The following is an 18,391-nucleotide window of genomic DNA, read 5'->3' as shown; positions in this document are numbered from 1 at the left end:
GTATAAAATACAGATCTTGCCCTGCTACCCATGGGCTCATGGACTAATACACTTTGCTCTACAGGCAATGTCACCTGTAAGCAAAATTGGCCATTGCACTGCCTACCTTTTTTAATATTTAACTAATTACTCTGATTTGCTGGTTCAAATTTCATTACAGGACAATGTCACAACAGCTATTATTGCACTTATTCATAAACAGCTAGCTGATTTAAACTCAACAGTGAAAGTGAACCATCTTGGACATTAGTTACTTAAAGTTGTTCAGCACCATCCAGCAGTTGCCCTGCCTGTTTGATGCCCTCTGTTTGCTTGATGGGTTTGTAGTTGGTTGGTCTTTAAATTATGCTGACCACTCAGCAAATGCATTGAATTTGTTGGTGTGTTTCTCCCAGGACTTGTCAACTATGTTTTTGAAGCTATTGATATTTGATGCTTGGATGGCATGTTCAGACAGGTTGTTCCATGTGGTGACTGCTCACCCTGAGACAAAGTTTGCACAGGGATGTTTTCTGGCTTTTACACCTTTTCTGAGTGGCCTTTGGTTTGTTTTATGGCTGTTTTCCTGAAGAACTCTTCAAAGGGCAGATTTTTATGGCATTTGGTAGTAACCCAGTGACATATAGCAATCCCAGGAATTGTCAACTCTGTTTTTGAAGCTATTGATGTTTTATGCTTGGATGGCATGTTCAGACAGGTTGTTCCATGTGGTGACTGCTCACCCTGAGAAAAAGTTTGCACAGGCATGTTTTCTGGCTTCTGGCTTTTACACCTTTTCTGAGTGGCCTTTGGTTTGGTTTATGGCTGTTTTCCTGAAGAACTCTACAAAGGGCAGATTTTTATGGCACTTGGTGTTAACCAAGTGACATATAGCAATCCCAGGACTTGTCAACTCTGTTTTTGAAGCTATTGATGTTTGATGCTTGGATGACATTTTCAGACAGGTTGTTCCATGTGGTGACTGCTCACCCTGAGAAAAAGTTTGCACAGGCATGTTTTCTGGCTTTTACACCTTTTCTGAGTGGCCTTTGGTTTGGTTTATGGCTGTTTTCCTGAAGAACTCTTCAAAGGGCAGATTTTTATGGCATTTGGTATTAACCAAGTGACATATAGCAATCCCAGGAATTGTCAACTCTGTTTTTGAAGCTATTGATGTTTTATGCTTGGATGGCATGTTCAGACAGGTTGTTCCATGTGGTGACTGCTCACCCTGAGAAAAAGTTTGCACAGGCATGTTTTCTGACTTTTACACCTTTTCTGAGTGGCCTTTGGTTTTGTTTATGGCTGTTTTCCTGAAGAACTCTTCAAAGGGCAGATTTTTATGGCATTTGGTATTAACCCAGTGACATATAGCAATCCCAGGAATTGTCAACTCTGTTTTTGAAGCTATTGATGTTTTATGCTTGGATGGCATGTTCAGACAGGTTGTTCCATGTGGTGACTGCTCACCCTGAGAAAAAGTTTGCACAGGCATGTTTTCTGGCTTCTGGCTTTTACACCTTTTCTGAGTGGCCTTTGGTTTTGTTTATGGCTGTTTTCCGGAAGAACTCTACAAAGGGCAGATTTTTATGGCACTTGGTATTAACGAAGTGACATATAGCAATCCCAGGACTTGTCAACTCTGTTTTTGAAGCTATTGATGTTTGATGCTTGGATGACGTGTTCAGACAGGTTGTTCCATGTGGTGACTGCTCACCCTGAGAAAAAGTTTGCACAGGCATGTTTTCTGGCTTTTACACCTTTTCTGAGTGGCCTTTGGTTTGGTTTATGGCTGTTTTCCTGAAGAACTCTTCAAAGGGCAGATTTTTATGGCATTTGGTATTATCCAAGTGACATATAGCAATCCCAGGACTTGTCAACTCTGTTTTTGAAGCTATTGATGTTTTATGCTTGGATGGCATGTTCAGACAGGTTGTTCCATGTGGTGACTGCTCACCCTGAGAAAAAGTTTGCACAGGCATGTTTTCTGGCTTCTGGCTTTTACACCTTTTCTGAGTGGCTTTTGGTTTGGTTTATGGCTGTTTTCCGGAAGAACTCTTCAAAGGGCAGATTTTTATGGCACTTGGTATTAACCAAGTGACATATAACAATCCCAGGACTTGTCAACTCTGTTTTTGAAGCTATTGATGTTTGATGCTTGGATGACATGTTCAGACAGGTTGTTCCATGTGGTGACTGCTCACCCTGAGAAAAAGTTTGCACAGGCATGTTTTCTGGCTTCTGGCTTTTACACCTTTTCTGAGTGGCCTTTGGTTTGGTTTATGACTGTTTTTCTGAAGAACTCTTCAAAGGGCAGATTTTTATGGTACTTGGTATTAACCAAGTGACATATAGCAATTGCAAATTCTGTTGGTCTGTCGGTCATGGTTTTGCTACTTTATGCACTTCCAGGTAAGCTAGGACAATGAAATTTGGCAGGAGTATCAGGGACCAGACCAGGTTAAATTAGAACGTTTTCCTATTAAATACTAGTCGTTTTCCTGATTTGACCATCTGGGGGGGGGTAGGGGGCCTGTTAATTCGGAAAAAATAGAAAAATTGAAGTATTTTTAACTTACAAACAGTTGATCAGATCTCAATGAAACTTGATGTTTGGAAGAATACTGTGTCTCAGAGCTGTTATTTTAAATCCTGACTGTATCTGGTGACATTGGGGGGGGGGGAGTTGGGAGGGGGAAACCTAAAATCTTGTAAAACACTTAGAGTGGAGGGATTGGTATGAAACTTGGTGGGAAAAATAAGCACAAGTCCTAGATACATGATTGACATAACCAGAACAAATCTGCTCTCTTTGGGATAGTTGGGGGGGGGGGAGGTTAAATTCTGAAAAATTAGAAAATAGAGGTATTTTTAACTTACAAACAGGTGATTGGATCTCAATGAAATTTGATATTTAGAAGGATATCATGTCTCAGAGTTCTTATTTTAAATTCTGAACAGATCTGATGATATTAGGGGGGGGGGAGAGTTGGGAGGGGGAAGCCTAAAACTTGGTAAAAAGAGTGGAGGAATTGGGATGAAACCTGGTGTGAAAAAATCACAAGTCCTAGATACATGATTGACATAACCGGACCGGATCCACTCTCTTTGGGATAGTTGGGGGGGGTCATTCTGAAAAATTAGAAAAAATGAGGTATTTTTAACTTACAAATGGGTGACTGGATCTCAATGAAATTTGATGTTTAGAAGGATATTGTGTCTCAGAGCTCTTATTTTAAATCCCGACCAGATCTGGTGACATTGGGGGGGGGGGAGTTGGGAGGGAGAAACCTAAAACTTGGAAAACACTTAGAATGGAGGGATCAGTATGAAACTTGGTGGGAAAAACAAGCACAAAACCTAGATACATGATTGACATAACCAGAACGGATCCGCTCTCTTTGGGGTAGTTGGGGGGGGGGGTTAATTCTGAAAAATTAGAAAAAATAAGGTATTTTTAACTTACAAACAGGTTATCGGATCTCAATGAAATTTGATATTTAGAAGGATATCGTGTCTCAGAGCTCTTATTTTAAATCCCGACCAGATCTGGTCACATGGGGAGGAGTTGGGAGGGGAAACCTAAAACTTGGAAAATGCTTAGAGTAGAGGGATCAGGATGAAACTTGGTGGGAAAAATAAGCACAAGTCCTAGATACATGATTGACATAACCGGAACTGATTCGCTCTCTTTGGGGTAGTTGGGGGGGGGGGGTTAATTCTGAAAAATTAGAAAAAATGAGGTATTTTTAACTTAAAAAAGGGTTGTCGGATCTCAATGAAATTTGATATTTAGAAGGATATTGTGTCTCAAAGCTCTTATTTTAAGTCTTGACCAGATCTGGTGACATTGGGGGGAGTTTTGGGTGGGGGAACCTAAAATCATGGAAAACGCTTAGATTGGAGGGATTGGGATGAAACTTGGTGGGAAAAATAAGCAGAAGTCTTAGATACGTGATTTACATAATTGGAATGGATCCGCTCTATTGGGAGGGGGGGGGGTTAATTCTGAAAAATTAGAGAAAATGATGTATTTTTAACTTACAAAGGAGTGATCGGATCTTCATGAAACTTCATATTTAGAAGGACCTCGTGACTCAGATCTCTTATTTTGAATCTCAACCGGATCCAGCATAATTGGGGGGGGGGGGTCAGTTGAGGGGAACCGGAAATCTTAGAAAATACTTAAAGTGGTGAGATCAAGATGAAACTGGATGGGAAGAATAAAAACCTGTCTAAGACACGTGACTGACATAATCGGACCGGATCTGCTCTCTTTGGTGGAGTTGGGGGGGGGGTTAATTTTGAAAATTGAGGTATTTGTAACTTACAAAAGGATGACCAGATTTAAATGAAATTTGATATTTAGAAGGGTCTTGTGCTTTAAAGCTCTAATTTTAAATTCCGACCAGATCCTGTGACATTGGGGGGAGTTGGAGGGGGAAACCAGAATTCTTGGAAAATGTGAAAATTGGGGTATTTTGTTTTACAAATAGGTGATTGGATCTTAATGAAATTTGATATTTAGAAGAAATTCATGTCTCAGAGATCTTATTTCAAATTTCGACCGGATCTGGTGACATTGGTGGGGGGAGTTGGGAGGGGGAAACCTGAAATCTTGGAAAACACTTAGAGTGGAGGGATCAGGATGAAACTTGGTGGGGAAAATAAGCAAAAGTCCTAGATACATGATTGACATAACCAGAACGGATCCGCTCTCTTTGGGGTAGTTGGGGGGGGGGGGGTAATTCTGAAAAATTAGAGAAAATGAGGTATTTTTAACTTATGAATGGGTGATCAGGTCTCAATGAAATTTTGGTATCCAGATCATAATAAAATTTGATATTTAGAAGGGTCTTGTGCTTTAAAACTCTAATTTTAAATTCCGACCAGATCCTGTGACATTGGGGGGGGGGTTGGAGGGGGAAACCGGAATTCTTGGAAAACGTGAAAATTGGGGTATTCTTATTTTACTAATAGGTGATTGGATCGTAATGAAATTTGATATTTAGAAGGAATTCATGTCTCAGAGCTCTTATTTCAAATCCCAACCATATCTTTTGACATTGGGGGGAGTTGGAGGGGGAAATCTTGGAAAACACTTGGAGTGTAGGAATTGGGATGAAGCTTGGTGGATAGAATAAGCAAATGTTCTTGATACGTGATTGATGGAACCGTACTGGATTCGCTCTCTTTGGGGGAGTTGGGGGGAGGGGCTCAGTGATTTGGCGAGTTTGGTACTTCTGGACATGCTAGGACGATGAAAATTGGTAGGTGTGTCAGGGAGCTGCACAAATTGACTTGATAAAGTCGTTTCCCAGATTCGACCATCTGGGGGGCTAAAGGGAGAGGAAAAATTAGGTATTTATAACATACTAGTGGGTGATCAGATCTTAATGAATTTTGATATTTAGAAGGACATCATGACTCAGACCTCTTATTTTAAATCCTGACCGGCATTAAGCCTCTTATTTTCCTTTTAAATCAATCTATTGATTTGTAGAATTTTGCTAGAGCTCATACCATATGATTTATTGGCTCTTAGCTCTTCTTGCCTTGTCACAAGTGCCATATGAGCTCTTAGCTCTTGTCTGTTCTGGCTTTCTTCTTGAACATCTGGATGGTGTCTCCTTGCTTATGTTTGTACAACAGACCTGGCAGCTCAAGAGTTTTTAGGTGGTCTTTGTATGGCTTCCCTTTTAGGCCTGGTATTAAGGTTGCTCTATGTTGGACCTTTTCCATGGCTGTGCAGTTCCCAATGTAGGACGGTCCCCAGGCTATGTTTCTGTACTTGATGATTGGCTGGACTAGAGTTTTGTACAGCTGGGTGAGCATCTTCCTGCTGAAGTACTTGAAGGATCAGTGGATCGAGAACAGTACGCCATTAGCTTTGTTGGCTGCTGCATTGGTTTAGAGGTGAAATTCGAGCTTGTTGTCAATGATGATGCCAAGGTCTTTTTCCTTATCTTCAACTGGCATAGTGTGTGTTTTGCCCAGCTTGTCTTGAATTGTTAGATGAGAGGGGCAGCTGTCTTTTGGTCTTCCAATCTACATTACTTTGCGCTTCATGATGTTGAGTTTGAGGCCAAGATTTGAAGTGAAAATGTTGATGTCTCTTTGCAGGGTGTCTACATTGTCTCGGCTGTTGTACATATGGTAGATCTTTGTGTCATCTGCATAGATTTTGTGGGGACTGTTTAGCCCCATGTTGGCAGAGTTTATGTGGAGTAGGAATAGTGTGGGCCTGAGGGTGCTGCCCTGGATGACACTGCTTTCTACATAACTTCACCTTCAGTACCTGATAAATGAGCATGAACCTAGTTGTGAATTAGTTTGTAATATCCATCAAATAGTTAGGTCATTAGAGCTTATGGGAAATAATATACTTCTGGTCTAGGTCCCAGCACGTGTGGGAATTGCTGGAAATGGATCTGCTGATTTGATGGCAAAGTGGGATATTCTAAATGTTTAGAGTATATGTATAAAACCCACTTAAAATGAATGCTTTGCATGTATTTTTAAGGTGTTCTTGTGACAGAGACCAATAATTACATTTGAAATTGCATAAACCCAATTTTAGAACTTTATGACTATAAGGCACCACCTGATGGACTTGCACATGATATTAGATTTGTTGCTGCTACTGTTTTTTGATTGACGACAGGTCATGCCAAAACCAACTTAGTTTTATATAAATGGGGGAGAATTGGCTCACCCTTTTGTGATATTTGTCAAGAGTATGGTGATGTTAGGCATATTGTCATGAAGTGGACAAAATATAAAGTACAAAGAAATGTGTTTAGAAACCAAATTATAAGACATTTTGCTGCATTTACAATGAGAGCAATCCTAGGTCAGGCTAAGTTTCCTAAGTGGATCCATAGAAAGGCTATGTTGTTGTTGACTAGGTATATAAAAAGTTGTAATCTGTATAACATTCGCTGATCCTTTGAGTTATAGTGTTTTAATTTTTGTATTCATTGTATTTATCTTTTTGTTTTGTCTTTATGTTTCCTTTTATAGATCTTCAATTGTAGTAGCTGTATTAACTTCTATTTTTACTGTATTGACCTTTTTATTTATTTGTTTTTTCTGGTATTTTAGCTTTATTTAAATTTGAGTTTGTTTCTTTACACAAATATTTTAAGCAATAATAGCAGAATAGAGATGTGATATACATACTAGTGCTGGTGATTTAAGCAAGAAAACTCTGTTCAATGTCCTAGTACTCTCCCAAGATATCTCAAGCATTTATGTGGCTTGTGCCAAAATTTTATGTGTGTTGTTTTTCAAAGTGACATGGCTTCACTAAGCCCAAGTTTTAAGAGTATTGCATGTATATGAGCAGTTGATTTGCTCAAACATCAACTAAACAACAACAACAGTATGGTATGATTTTTGGAATAAAATTTCTTTTTGAACAACTCATATATATTTGGCCGAGTCACGACGTAGGCAATAATGCTCCTAAATTAATGAAAAAAATAAAATGTCAAATGATGTTTTCACTTTAATCTTAGCTAAATTGACTGAGGAACAAAAAGTCATCTATATGATTTTTTTTATGTTTACTCTATCATATGAGGAGGTAGACTTTAAAAAGACATCTGAAATATAGAGCCAACATAAATTAAGTTAAACAGATGACTTTTTTGGTTTTCCTTGTACATTGTAAAACTTAATGTAGGAATATGAAAACATATTTGAAAAAACAGAGTATATACATTGGTTTACTAATATATGGATACATTTTTGGATCCCCCATCCCTTGCCCTCAGATATGAAGGAGGGCCAGGGCATAATGTGGCAGAGGGGCAACTTCCCCTTCTAGACTTTGGTTCTTCCCCCCCAGACTCCAGTTTGCCAACCCAGCTGAAATTTAGTATTTTCAAAATTATAATCTAATTAACATAATCCTGCATAATTCAAGCATCTACAGAAAAAGGTTACTATTCTTTAAGATATCTTTGCCTCTATGGGACTGTGTGGCTTTTGTTTCAGATTTTCTTCAGAGGCAGACCCTATTTATTTTCAATTCTGAGATTTTTTGGTTTTTCCTCCAAAATTGAACCTCCCTCTATCCCCAGAAATGGGGAAGGAGAAGTCTGAGCCTTCTTCTTGAGGCAGATCCTATTAATTTTTGTTTTGAACATTTTTGGTTTTTCCTCCAAAATTGATGCCTTGCCCTCTCATGCTCTTTTTTCTAAACAGAAAAAAGTTTTTTTCTTTTTTTATAAGACATTTTATTGGTTTCTTCACATAGAATATCCTTTGTATGATATTTTATGTTTGCTCCTTAAGAGAATGAGGTATTAAAAGTCATGTGTATGACTTTATTTTATGTTTATTCTATAAGAGAATGTGGTACAAAAAGTCATGTGTATGACTTTAGTTATTTTTGCTCTATCATAAAATGAGGTATAAAAGGTCATTTTTATGACTTTATTAATTTATTTATTTATTAATACCAAATACAGTAAGCTTTCAAGCTTGTCGCAATAAACATAATAAAAAAGAATGTTTGCTTGCTATGAATTTAATGTTTGCTCTACCACAGAATGAGGTATAAAACATCATCTGTTATGACTTTATTTATGTTTGCTCTGTAACAGAATGAGGTTCACAAAATCTACTGTATAACTTTATTTATGTTTGCTCTATCATAGAATGATGTGTAAAAAGTCATCTGTATGACTTTATTTTTGCTCTTTAACAGAATGAGGCATAAAAGTCATCTGTATAACTTTTTCTCATTTTACATAATTAGAGAAAATATGATATTGTCTTATGTTTAACTTTTTACTGCTTTCTTTATAGTAGTAATTGACAATATTCTATTTTTCAGATGTAAAGAAACAGTTTTCTATAATGTTAAATGTAGGTAACCCATTCAAATGACTTTTTATACATCATGTTAATATAGAGCAGCATAAATAAAGCCACATATGACTTCTTAATGTCTCATACTATTATAAAGCAATATATGATCATACAGACAACTTTTTGTTTTCTCCTTATATAGCCTATGTATAATAGAATAAAATGTCATACTGAAGATATTATAGTCTATTGCCCATCTTTTATATAAAGAAAACTGTAAAAAGTCATTCAAATGATCTTTTTAATGCATCATACTATTATAAAGCAGCCTAAATATTAATACGTTGTGCTATTATAGAGCACCCTAAATTAAATGATATATTTTTACATCTCTATTTTATATTTTTATACTTATTAAGTACTTAATTGACTACAAATTGTTGCAGTTGTAATTTGTTTATACATTGCCTCCCTCCCCCTGTTTGTGAGGCCTAAAACCAGGGTCACAGGCTCAGGAAACAGGTAGAAAAAGAAAAGGGTCAAATTTAGTGATAAAGAAAGAGTTAAAGAGAGATAGACAGGAATTTAAAATTTGCTAAGCTGTGATGAAGTTTCAGGTAATGATATAGAAAAAAATGAAAAAGCTTGATATTTTGGAAGTGAAGGAGAATGTATTGTGCTAGGAAGAATTAGAGCCAGTACTGAAAGGGTTTAAAAATAATAGCCCAGGCTCTAACATTGGAGTAAATGATTTTTTAAGTATATTGGTTAAAGATAAAAACTGCAGACTATGAATATGATGTTTGAAAAAAAAGAAGTACCTAACAATTTAAGAAAAACTGGTACTTCTTAAATATCCCAAAAATACTCGTAACTCGGGAAAATCTGTGTGATCTGAGAAAAACCTTTTTTTTCTGCATTTAATTATAATTAGCTTAGATTCAGTGAGATAAATTACAATGCAGGTATATTTTATTATATAGAGGTGGTTAGGTTGGGCTCTATGTTACCAATTCAAACAGTAAGGTTTAGCATTTCCTGTCCTTTGTATGCCTAACCTGTCCTATATTAATGTCCTATATATATATATATATATATATATATATATATATATATATATATATATATATATATATATATATATATATATATATATATATATATATAAGCATTGATGCTTACCACTATTCATAATAATAAATAAATATCTTTTTGCCTGGTCAAAAAAAGCCACTGAAATCAGTGCTTTTCTGGTGCATGACCAATTTCGTTTGTTAAAAAAGGGATTTGATTTGAACTTTTTTACACAAAAGAGTCCTCTTTTGATGTATTATGACTTTGTACAATCAGCCCTGAATAAAATCATATGAACTGTCATTGTTATAATATTTTTGATTTCATCCGAATTATGTCTATTGCCAACTTTAGCAGGTAATATGGTTAGCTAAACTTTGGGAACTGCTGTTGATATTGTTAAAAAAAAAAACGAAAAACTATGTAGAATTCTATTGAATACAAGACAGCAAAATGAAACCAGGATTTGAATTGGTATCTTCAGTTTTTTTTTTCATAATAAAAATTTGGATAATTTGATCATAGGTAAAATGCTAAACTGCAGTTTTACTTGTTATTCTTTTTACAGTGCTAATCCTGGGTACTAACTTAACTAGGTTTATTAGGTGATAAAATTCTTTACCACCACTAATTATTATATCTAATAAATATTGATTAAAATATTAATAGGGAAAAGTGCATATTACTAAGTTTGCCTAATGCTTCTCTGAATCTGGGCAATATTGCTTTAGGAGGAAGAAGAAGAATCAAATGAAGTTGATTTGTTTTTCTTTTTTTTTAGTGTTTGGCCCATGTTCAGTAGACCCATCTTCAATGAAGGAAAAGGAGCTGCATTTGAGATGGGACAATTATAGTGCTGTGTATAAAGGAAGCTTTGCTGCACTTCTGAATCATGAACATTTTACAGATGTCACTCTGTCATGTGATAATCAGAGCATAAAATGTCACAGACTTGTCTTGTCTGCCTGCAGCTCCTACTTTGAGAATCTACTTATTAGCAACTCACATTATCAGCCCATTATTATACTGAAAGATGTAAAGTTTTGTGATTTACAAGCCTTAGTGAAGTTCATGTACATAGGAGAGGTGACTGTTGCACAAACACACTTTGACTCTGTGCTAAGATTAGCTGATATGCTGAAAATTACAGGGCTTGCTGATGATAGGGGACCCTCTCCCTATGTTACAGATACTAGTTGCCCTTCTCAGAGCACAGATGCCTCAAAACCAAATGTAAAAAGGAAAAAGCTTGACACAGACTTAGATAGTAGTGAATTAATACAAGATTCATCACAGGATACATCTTTTGTTTTTATTGCCCATAATGCTACTCCATCAAGTGATTCTTGTAAGTCAGTCCCTAGCCCCTTACTAGTCAATCAGAAAGATCTCATTGCAAAAGACCCACTTGTAAGTAACTGTAATTTTTCCAAACTTATTCATATGAAAAAAAAAATACCAATTTAATTGACTTCTTTTTTTGAGTGAAAAGCCTATTAATGAAAGAAAAACAAACAAATATTCATTTTTTTGTGCATAGTAATTACAGCTGTAGACATCTCCTCTAGTAAGGAAAGTTTCAAATTTCTGGATTGTATTGAGTCTAATTTTTTTTACAATGCTTTATATATCTTCAAGTGAAATCAATAGGGTCTCCTCAACAGCATAAAAATCTTAATAGACTGAAATCAATTCTTAGTTCAAGCTATGTGTTTTGGATTTCTTGTATCATATAAAATCATGACCAAGATTGCTGAAAAGAACAAAAAACAAATGAATATGGATTGACAGATATATATATATATATATATATATATATATATATATATATATATATATATATATATATATATATATATATATATATATATATATATATATATATATATATATATATATATATTCATATTCATATTCATATTCATATTCATTCTTAAAAGTCTTAATAATCTTGGATCTATTCAATTAAAAAAGAGAAAATATTTAAAGTGTATTTTTTCACTAAACTGCAAATTAAAATCTGGTGTTTAGAATGCTTGAGGGAAGTCAATCCTACTCTTCTTAGTTTCTGCTCGTTTTGAGGTTGACTTTGTTATTTATTATAATTTCTGCTCATTATGAGTTTCATTTATTTATTGATGGTAGTTTATGCTAGTTTTACGTCGGGAAAATTATTTGACTGTATTTTCACTCATCTTTGGTTTAAATTAGCTCTTTACTTTTCTTTGAAAAACTTCTTATGTGGAAATTTTTTTCCAACTAATTTCTCTTTATTGTTAACTGAAATAGTCTTTTTACTTGGTTATTGGTTTTAGTGAGATTTTAACATACAATTTATGTGTTGGATGAACTTTTGGAATAATTTTTAATCATAGTCGTTCCTTAATGCTTTGGATTGATGGATAAAGGGAAAAATACTTTAATATATATGGTTAAAAATCTGCATGATCTATTGGGCTCCAATATAACACCCCTAGCTGTTACTGGAAATTTACATATACACCCTTTTGACAATATGGATATATTTAGTACCTTTGGCTTTTGTTTTGCACCTCTCAAACTTTCCCTGAAAAATAAAACTTAATACCCTATTCAGTTCAAAGACATTGTATCTATGTTATTTTGACAATGTTGGCATGCACTTTAACCCTTTTGATTTAGTTCAATAACAACAGCAGAAGTAGTAATAATTGTAGCCCTCAAAATTAAAATTTAATGCTCACAGGCATTCTGGAGATATTGCAAATAGTCTTTATTTACAACCATGCACATAGTTTTTATTATTTAGTTTTAAGGCAACATAAACTTTCCCTAGATGTTTCTACTTTGTTCCGTATATATTGTTACCTTTATGCTTTATACCTCAAAGTACCTGAAAGCTTCACCTTAATGTTCTAAGTATTTTCTTTGATATTGCTGATGTGCCATTTTGACTACCTGTATACATATAGTCTTTTTTTATTTTGCACAACACTGCCCTCACATTTCCCTCAAACTACTAACTACTACTAATAACTTGCTGCAGCACCAAGCTGCCCGAGACCAACACAGCTGTGCATGTTCCCCCTGCATCTCGATCAAAACCTCCCTCTTTACACCCTCGTAAGAAGTTCCCATTTCCCTTAAGTCTTTTCTTACAAAACCCTCTCATCCCATTTTGGGGGCAACCTGCTTTTTGTTTGGCCCAAGACAGTTGCCAAGACAAGGAAAATCTTAGTAAGTCTTTCATCCTTCATCTGCAGAATGTGTCCTAGTCATCTCAAACTTTATCTCATTATAGCCTTGAAAGCTAGATTGATTGACATTTTTTGTACTGCTTACTGTTTGAAATACAGTCAGTATGTCAGGTACCCAAAAAAATACATAGCAAATTCAGTTGTTGTAGTAGTAGCAGCAGTAGTGGTAATTTTAGTGGCAGCAGTAGAATGCAGATGCACATAGTGCCTTTTGGTTTGTTTAATATGCACATACCTATTTGTTTGTTTAACATCACCTGCTATTTGCCTTGAAAGTTACAAATTAATATTCTAAACTATTCCAAAAATATTGCTTATATGGCCTTTCAAAAACCTGCATGCACATGTGGTGTTTTGAGTCGGTTGAATATCCCCCGGATTACTCCCTGAAAGTTTCCCTATAATGTTATTAGCCTTAGCAGTAGTTGAAATGGTAGGGACAGTATCAGTTGTAGTACGTATTCAGTTGGTACTTTTTGGCAGGTTCAACCCCCTTCCCCTAGCACACCCTGAAAGTTTAATTGGCTAAGCTGTTCCTTAGGAGTTGGATATACACTCTTTTGACAGTTCACATACATTTAGTGTGTTTAGATTTAGCTCAATATCCACCCAGCTTTCTATGAAATTTTTACCTTAATAATCTTAGCTTTAATATTAAAAGTAGTAGCATTAGTAATAGCAGTAGTAGTAGTAGCATGTAAATATTACTTTTTGGTTAGTTCAATATCCCCCACAGTAAGCCCAGTAAGTTTCAAGCTAATGCTCCAAGTATTGTTGAGATACTGCTGATAAACCCATTTGACAACCTGCATGCATACAGTGTGTTTTGATTAAGTTCAATTTCTCCCCTTCATACCCCTAGGCACAGCAGTAGTAGTTATAGTGGTAGTAGTAGTAGTAGTAGTATTACCAGTATGTATGCATTGCCATTTAGTCAGTTGGACATCCCCAAAATCATGCTCCAGAAGATTCAACTTAATGCTCTAAGCTGTTCCTAAGATATTGCTATTATATCTGGTTAAAATCTGATCCATAAGCAAGCATTGCACTCCTGACCAAAGCCAAAGGCATTGAATCAGGAGACTGGAACCATACCTGTACAATGCAGAGTATTGGTCAGCATTGCTCAAAGATGTCTAAGTTAGCATTACATCAGTTTTTTATTCAATTGATCATTCTTTGAAATTTCCAACTTAAGACCCTAAACCATTCCTGAGATGTACACTTTTTCAACCTGCATTTTCACCTTCATACCCTTGTAGTAATATTAACAGCTGCATCTGTTTTAGTAGCAGTCGTTTAACAGCAAGCCATTCTTAATATATTGCAGATATGCCCTTTTGACAATCTCTATGCACATAGTATGTTTTGATTTAGTTCAACTTTCCTGTCAAAATTTTCACATTGATATCCTCAGCCTTAATAGCAATTGCAATCGAATCAGTAGGTGCAGTGGCGGTAGTAATAGTAGTAGTAGTGTGCCCATACTGCTACTTAATTAATTGATCATTCCCCAAAAGTTACAACTTAATACCCTAAGCTAAGCCATTCCTGAAGTGCATCCTTTTGACATTGTATTTGCACAAAGTTTGTTTTCATTTAATTTCAACACTCCCCTTAACATTTTCTGAAAGCTTCACCAGAATGGCCTTGACCTTTTTGGACACCAAGGGTCGAATATGAACTTCTTTCCTGATACCATATATGAACAATGGGTGAATTGCGCAATTTACAGCCCTTGTCCCGAGAAATGTGTGTGGGGGGGATATTCCCAGAGACATAGTTATGGGACCTTCAAACTATACTGAACAAAATGACAATCTCAAAATCTTGATTGAATGTCTTTGAGGAAAAAATTTGCATGGGAGAGAGGCTTAAAAAGCCCACTAGAACTATCAATTTCCAATTGAATGAACTCCTTCCGAAGTTTTTACGAAAGCTCCTTATATACACAGTGCTTTGGCAGAAAGAAAAAAAACATTGAGCTAACTTTGCTCTTTACTTAAGCAGCATTTGGGGTGTCTATGGAAGGTTGCATGCTTAGTATTGGGTCTTCAAAAAGACTTTGGGGTATTAAAGCAAAATCTTCTGGAAGTTTTGAGGAGGATGTTGAATAATATCAAAACACAATAATTGTATGCTGATTGTTGAAAGGGCATCTTTTCTCCTCTTGCAGTGTTCACTTCAAAAGGTTAGATATTGTTGTTCTTTTTTTGTTTTTTCTTCTTTTTTGAGCACTGAGGACGTGATTTGGCGGAGATCCTTGTCAAAATATTTGCTTGATTTTCGTCTTCATATTTTGCTACTGGCTGACGAAATCTGCGTTGTTTCACCTATTTGATTTGTCTCTTTTCATTTATTATTTCCTTTCTTGGTTTCATACGTAATATCTCAGGAAAATCCGATCAAGACATGTTGAGGAGGATTTTGGATAGTGACTGGAGGGTAACCAACAACGGTGCCCATGTGGGGTGGGGGTTGCGTGCAGAATGGGGCACCAGCCCCCCTGGCTGAATGATGCTGCCTTATATTTTTCCTTTATTTCCTTTATTTTATTTAATTATTATTTCCTTTCTTGGTTTCATACGTAACATCTCAGGAAAATCCGAGGATATTAAATTGAATCTTTCAAGACATGTTGAGGAGGATTTTGGATAGTGACTGAAGGGTAACCAACAACGGTGCCCATATGGGGATGGGAGTTGGGTGCAGAATGGGGCTCCAGCCCCCCCTGGCTGAATGATGCAGCCTTATATTTTTATGTTTTTGTTTTGAGGTTTCTTTTACATAGCATTGGAAGTGCTGATTAGAACAGGTAAGCCCCCCCTAAAATTCAGCTTATGGACGCCCATGGTTACCAGTCCTTTTGCCCTTTTTAGATCCCTTTTATTTCAAAACTAATCAAAATTTCGAGATAACCCCTTGGGTTAAAGGTTGTAAATTCTTCAATTTTCCATTGTTCACACGTAGGATTTTGAGAATGGAAAATTTTAATCCTGGGTGAGTTTGAAAAGGATAAGGGTAGAGTGAAATTTCAAGGAACGTGGAAAGGGTGCTGAAGTAAAGCAGAAGGTACTATGTGTTTCCAGGTTCTGAAAAGGGCTTTTTGGCAATATCCCAAGTACAGCCTAGGGTATTTTTTCTTAAGCTTTCTGGCTTTGTTGAGAAGGAATTTGAAAACTGATTAGAGGGCAACCATCCCCCATCTTCCTTGCCTTTTTTAGATCCCCCCTCTCAATGCAAATCAAAATTCCTAGATATCTATTTTGTTCAGAATTGTAATTATTTGACACTCGAAAGATGTTTAACCAAATCAAAAGAAATTATATGCATCCAGGTTATCAAAAGGCCGTGTCTGCAATATGTCATAAAGGGCTAACAGAAAAGGTCAACTATTATTTTTAAACTTTCAGGGAATGCTAAGAAAATGTAAAAAAGAATAATTGGAGGGCAAATAGTCCTGTTCCCCTCGCCCTTTTCTGGCAAAACGTTGAAACTCAGATTTTGTTTGGAATAATTAAAAGGGCCAATAGCTATGCCCCCGGGAATTGCATGACCTTCCACAGTTCTCGGAACAAGGGTTTTAATGTATGAGACTTGTCCGTCGTTTTTATACAGGAATTATTAATAAGAATTGGGGGGAATGCTGAACTAAATCAAAAGACACCATGCGCATCCAAGTTATTGAAAGAACTTATGCGCAATGCCTTTAGAATGGCTTAGGGTATTAAAGAAATTATCAGGGCTACCGCTACTGTAACTATTCTAAGACTTGGACTGGGACTGCGACAACTTGTGAATATGACTGCTACTCTGCCTACTTGTGACTGCCATTGCAACTACTTTTGTCTGCAATGGAGCGTACTTAATACTGCGACTCTTTGCGATCACTACTACTGCTTCGATTTTGACTGAGGCTGTGACTGCCACTTCTACTGCGACTTCACTTACTGTTTTCACTATTATTGTGATACGTTAAAAGTGTTTAAGTACATTCAAGTTGTCGGAAGAGTTTATCTGCAGGATCTCAGAAATGACTAAAGTTATCAAGCTGAAATGTTCAGGAAGCATTGTGGGAGATGTTGAAGTAAATCGTAAGGCCCTACTTGCATCCAAGTGCTCGAAAGGGCATATCTGTAATATCTCAGGAGCTGCAAAGGGCATTAATATGTCTTAATTTTTTCGAGTGGGGCGTTGCACTAAATTAAAAGTTACTAAGTGCATTTAGGCTGTCAAAAGGATGTATCTGGGTGTATGTATATTTATCACAGGAAGGGCTAAAAGTATTAAGTTGAAACTTTTTGAGTATTAATTTTTGTTTTTACTCATTTTAGGATTTAATTGTTCATTCACATCAGTACCTATTACCTTTCATATATGGTCTAATTAATTATACAATTTCTGTTCGTTTTGGATTTGAATAATCCTTTGACAGTCATTTGGATTTAATTTATTTTGTTTTTATTATATGTCTTTGTTTCTGTTCGTCTGATTTTTTAATATAGCTCTTTACTTTTCCTTGGAAAAATTCTTTTTCGGATAGCTGTCTTTAAAATTTATTATTTGAAAAGAAAATCCTCTCTTTATGGGTGGGAATAGGTCGTAAGATAGGATTAGAGGGTACTAGTATTTCTTTTGAGGGTTTAAAGAGGGAAGCTTTGAATGGATAGGGATGGAGGGGAGTGTGCACAGCTTTATTGGCCTCACACTGCTTGTGTCCTGTGGTGAGTTCGTGGTAGTATAGTAGTAGTAGTGATCGATGGATGCAAAAGGAGGTTTTTTGTTATTTTTTTTTTGTGTGTATGTTGTCAGGAGGCTTTGCTTCAAGCTCCACTCTATTTTTATTAGTTATGAACTATGTTTCTAGAATGTATGTTTTTTCCCTTCTTCTTTGATTACCATTTTCTTTTTTCTTTCGTTTTTACAGATTTTGGCAATACATATAATATTTGTTACTGTTTATGCATTAACCTACTTTTAGCTATAAGAGCATATGCTATTTAGGCCATAAAAGTGAATTTTAATTTTTTCAGAGTTTTGAGGACGAGTGTATTAAAACGACTACCAAAGAAGTTGCTTATAAGTCCAGTTTGCTTAAAGAAGAAAGAAGAGATCATAACAATGTAAAGGAAAATGTAAGTCAAATTCATTCAATTCAGTTGAATCTTATTAAAATCAGACTATGTTCTTTTCCTTTAGGATTCAAGTTTGGCGTCTTCCAAAAATCTAATATATTTAGAAATAGAAGTGAAAATGCTAGAAATGTTAGTACTAGCACTACT

General features: G+C 35.8%; 1 protein-coding gene across 3 annotated transcripts in view; it reads left to right on the top strand.

Moving 5' to 3' along the window:
- Positions 1-18,391, top strand: part of LOC136043880 (protein tramtrack, beta isoform-like) — a 41,222-nt gene that overhangs the window by 633 nt on the left and 22,198 nt on the right. For all 3 annotated transcript variants that reach the window (XM_065728866.1, XM_065728865.1, XM_065728864.1), the window contains exons 2-3: positions 10,655-11,283; positions 18,143-18,244. In XM_065728866.1, the coding sequence (XP_065584938.1) occupies positions 10,687-11,283; positions 18,143-18,244 (699 nt within the window). In that variant the 5' untranslated portion in view covers positions 10,655-10,686. The remainder of the gene's footprint in view (positions 1-10,654; positions 11,284-18,142; positions 18,245-18,391) is intronic.

This window comes from Artemia franciscana, chromosome 2 (genome assembly GCF_032884065.1).
Source record: "Artemia franciscana chromosome 2, ASM3288406v1, whole genome shotgun sequence".
NCBI classification, from domain to species: Eukaryota; Metazoa; Arthropoda; class Branchiopoda; order Anostraca; family Artemiidae; genus Artemia; species Artemia franciscana.
This window is presented reverse-complemented; position numbering and strand designations above follow the sequence as displayed.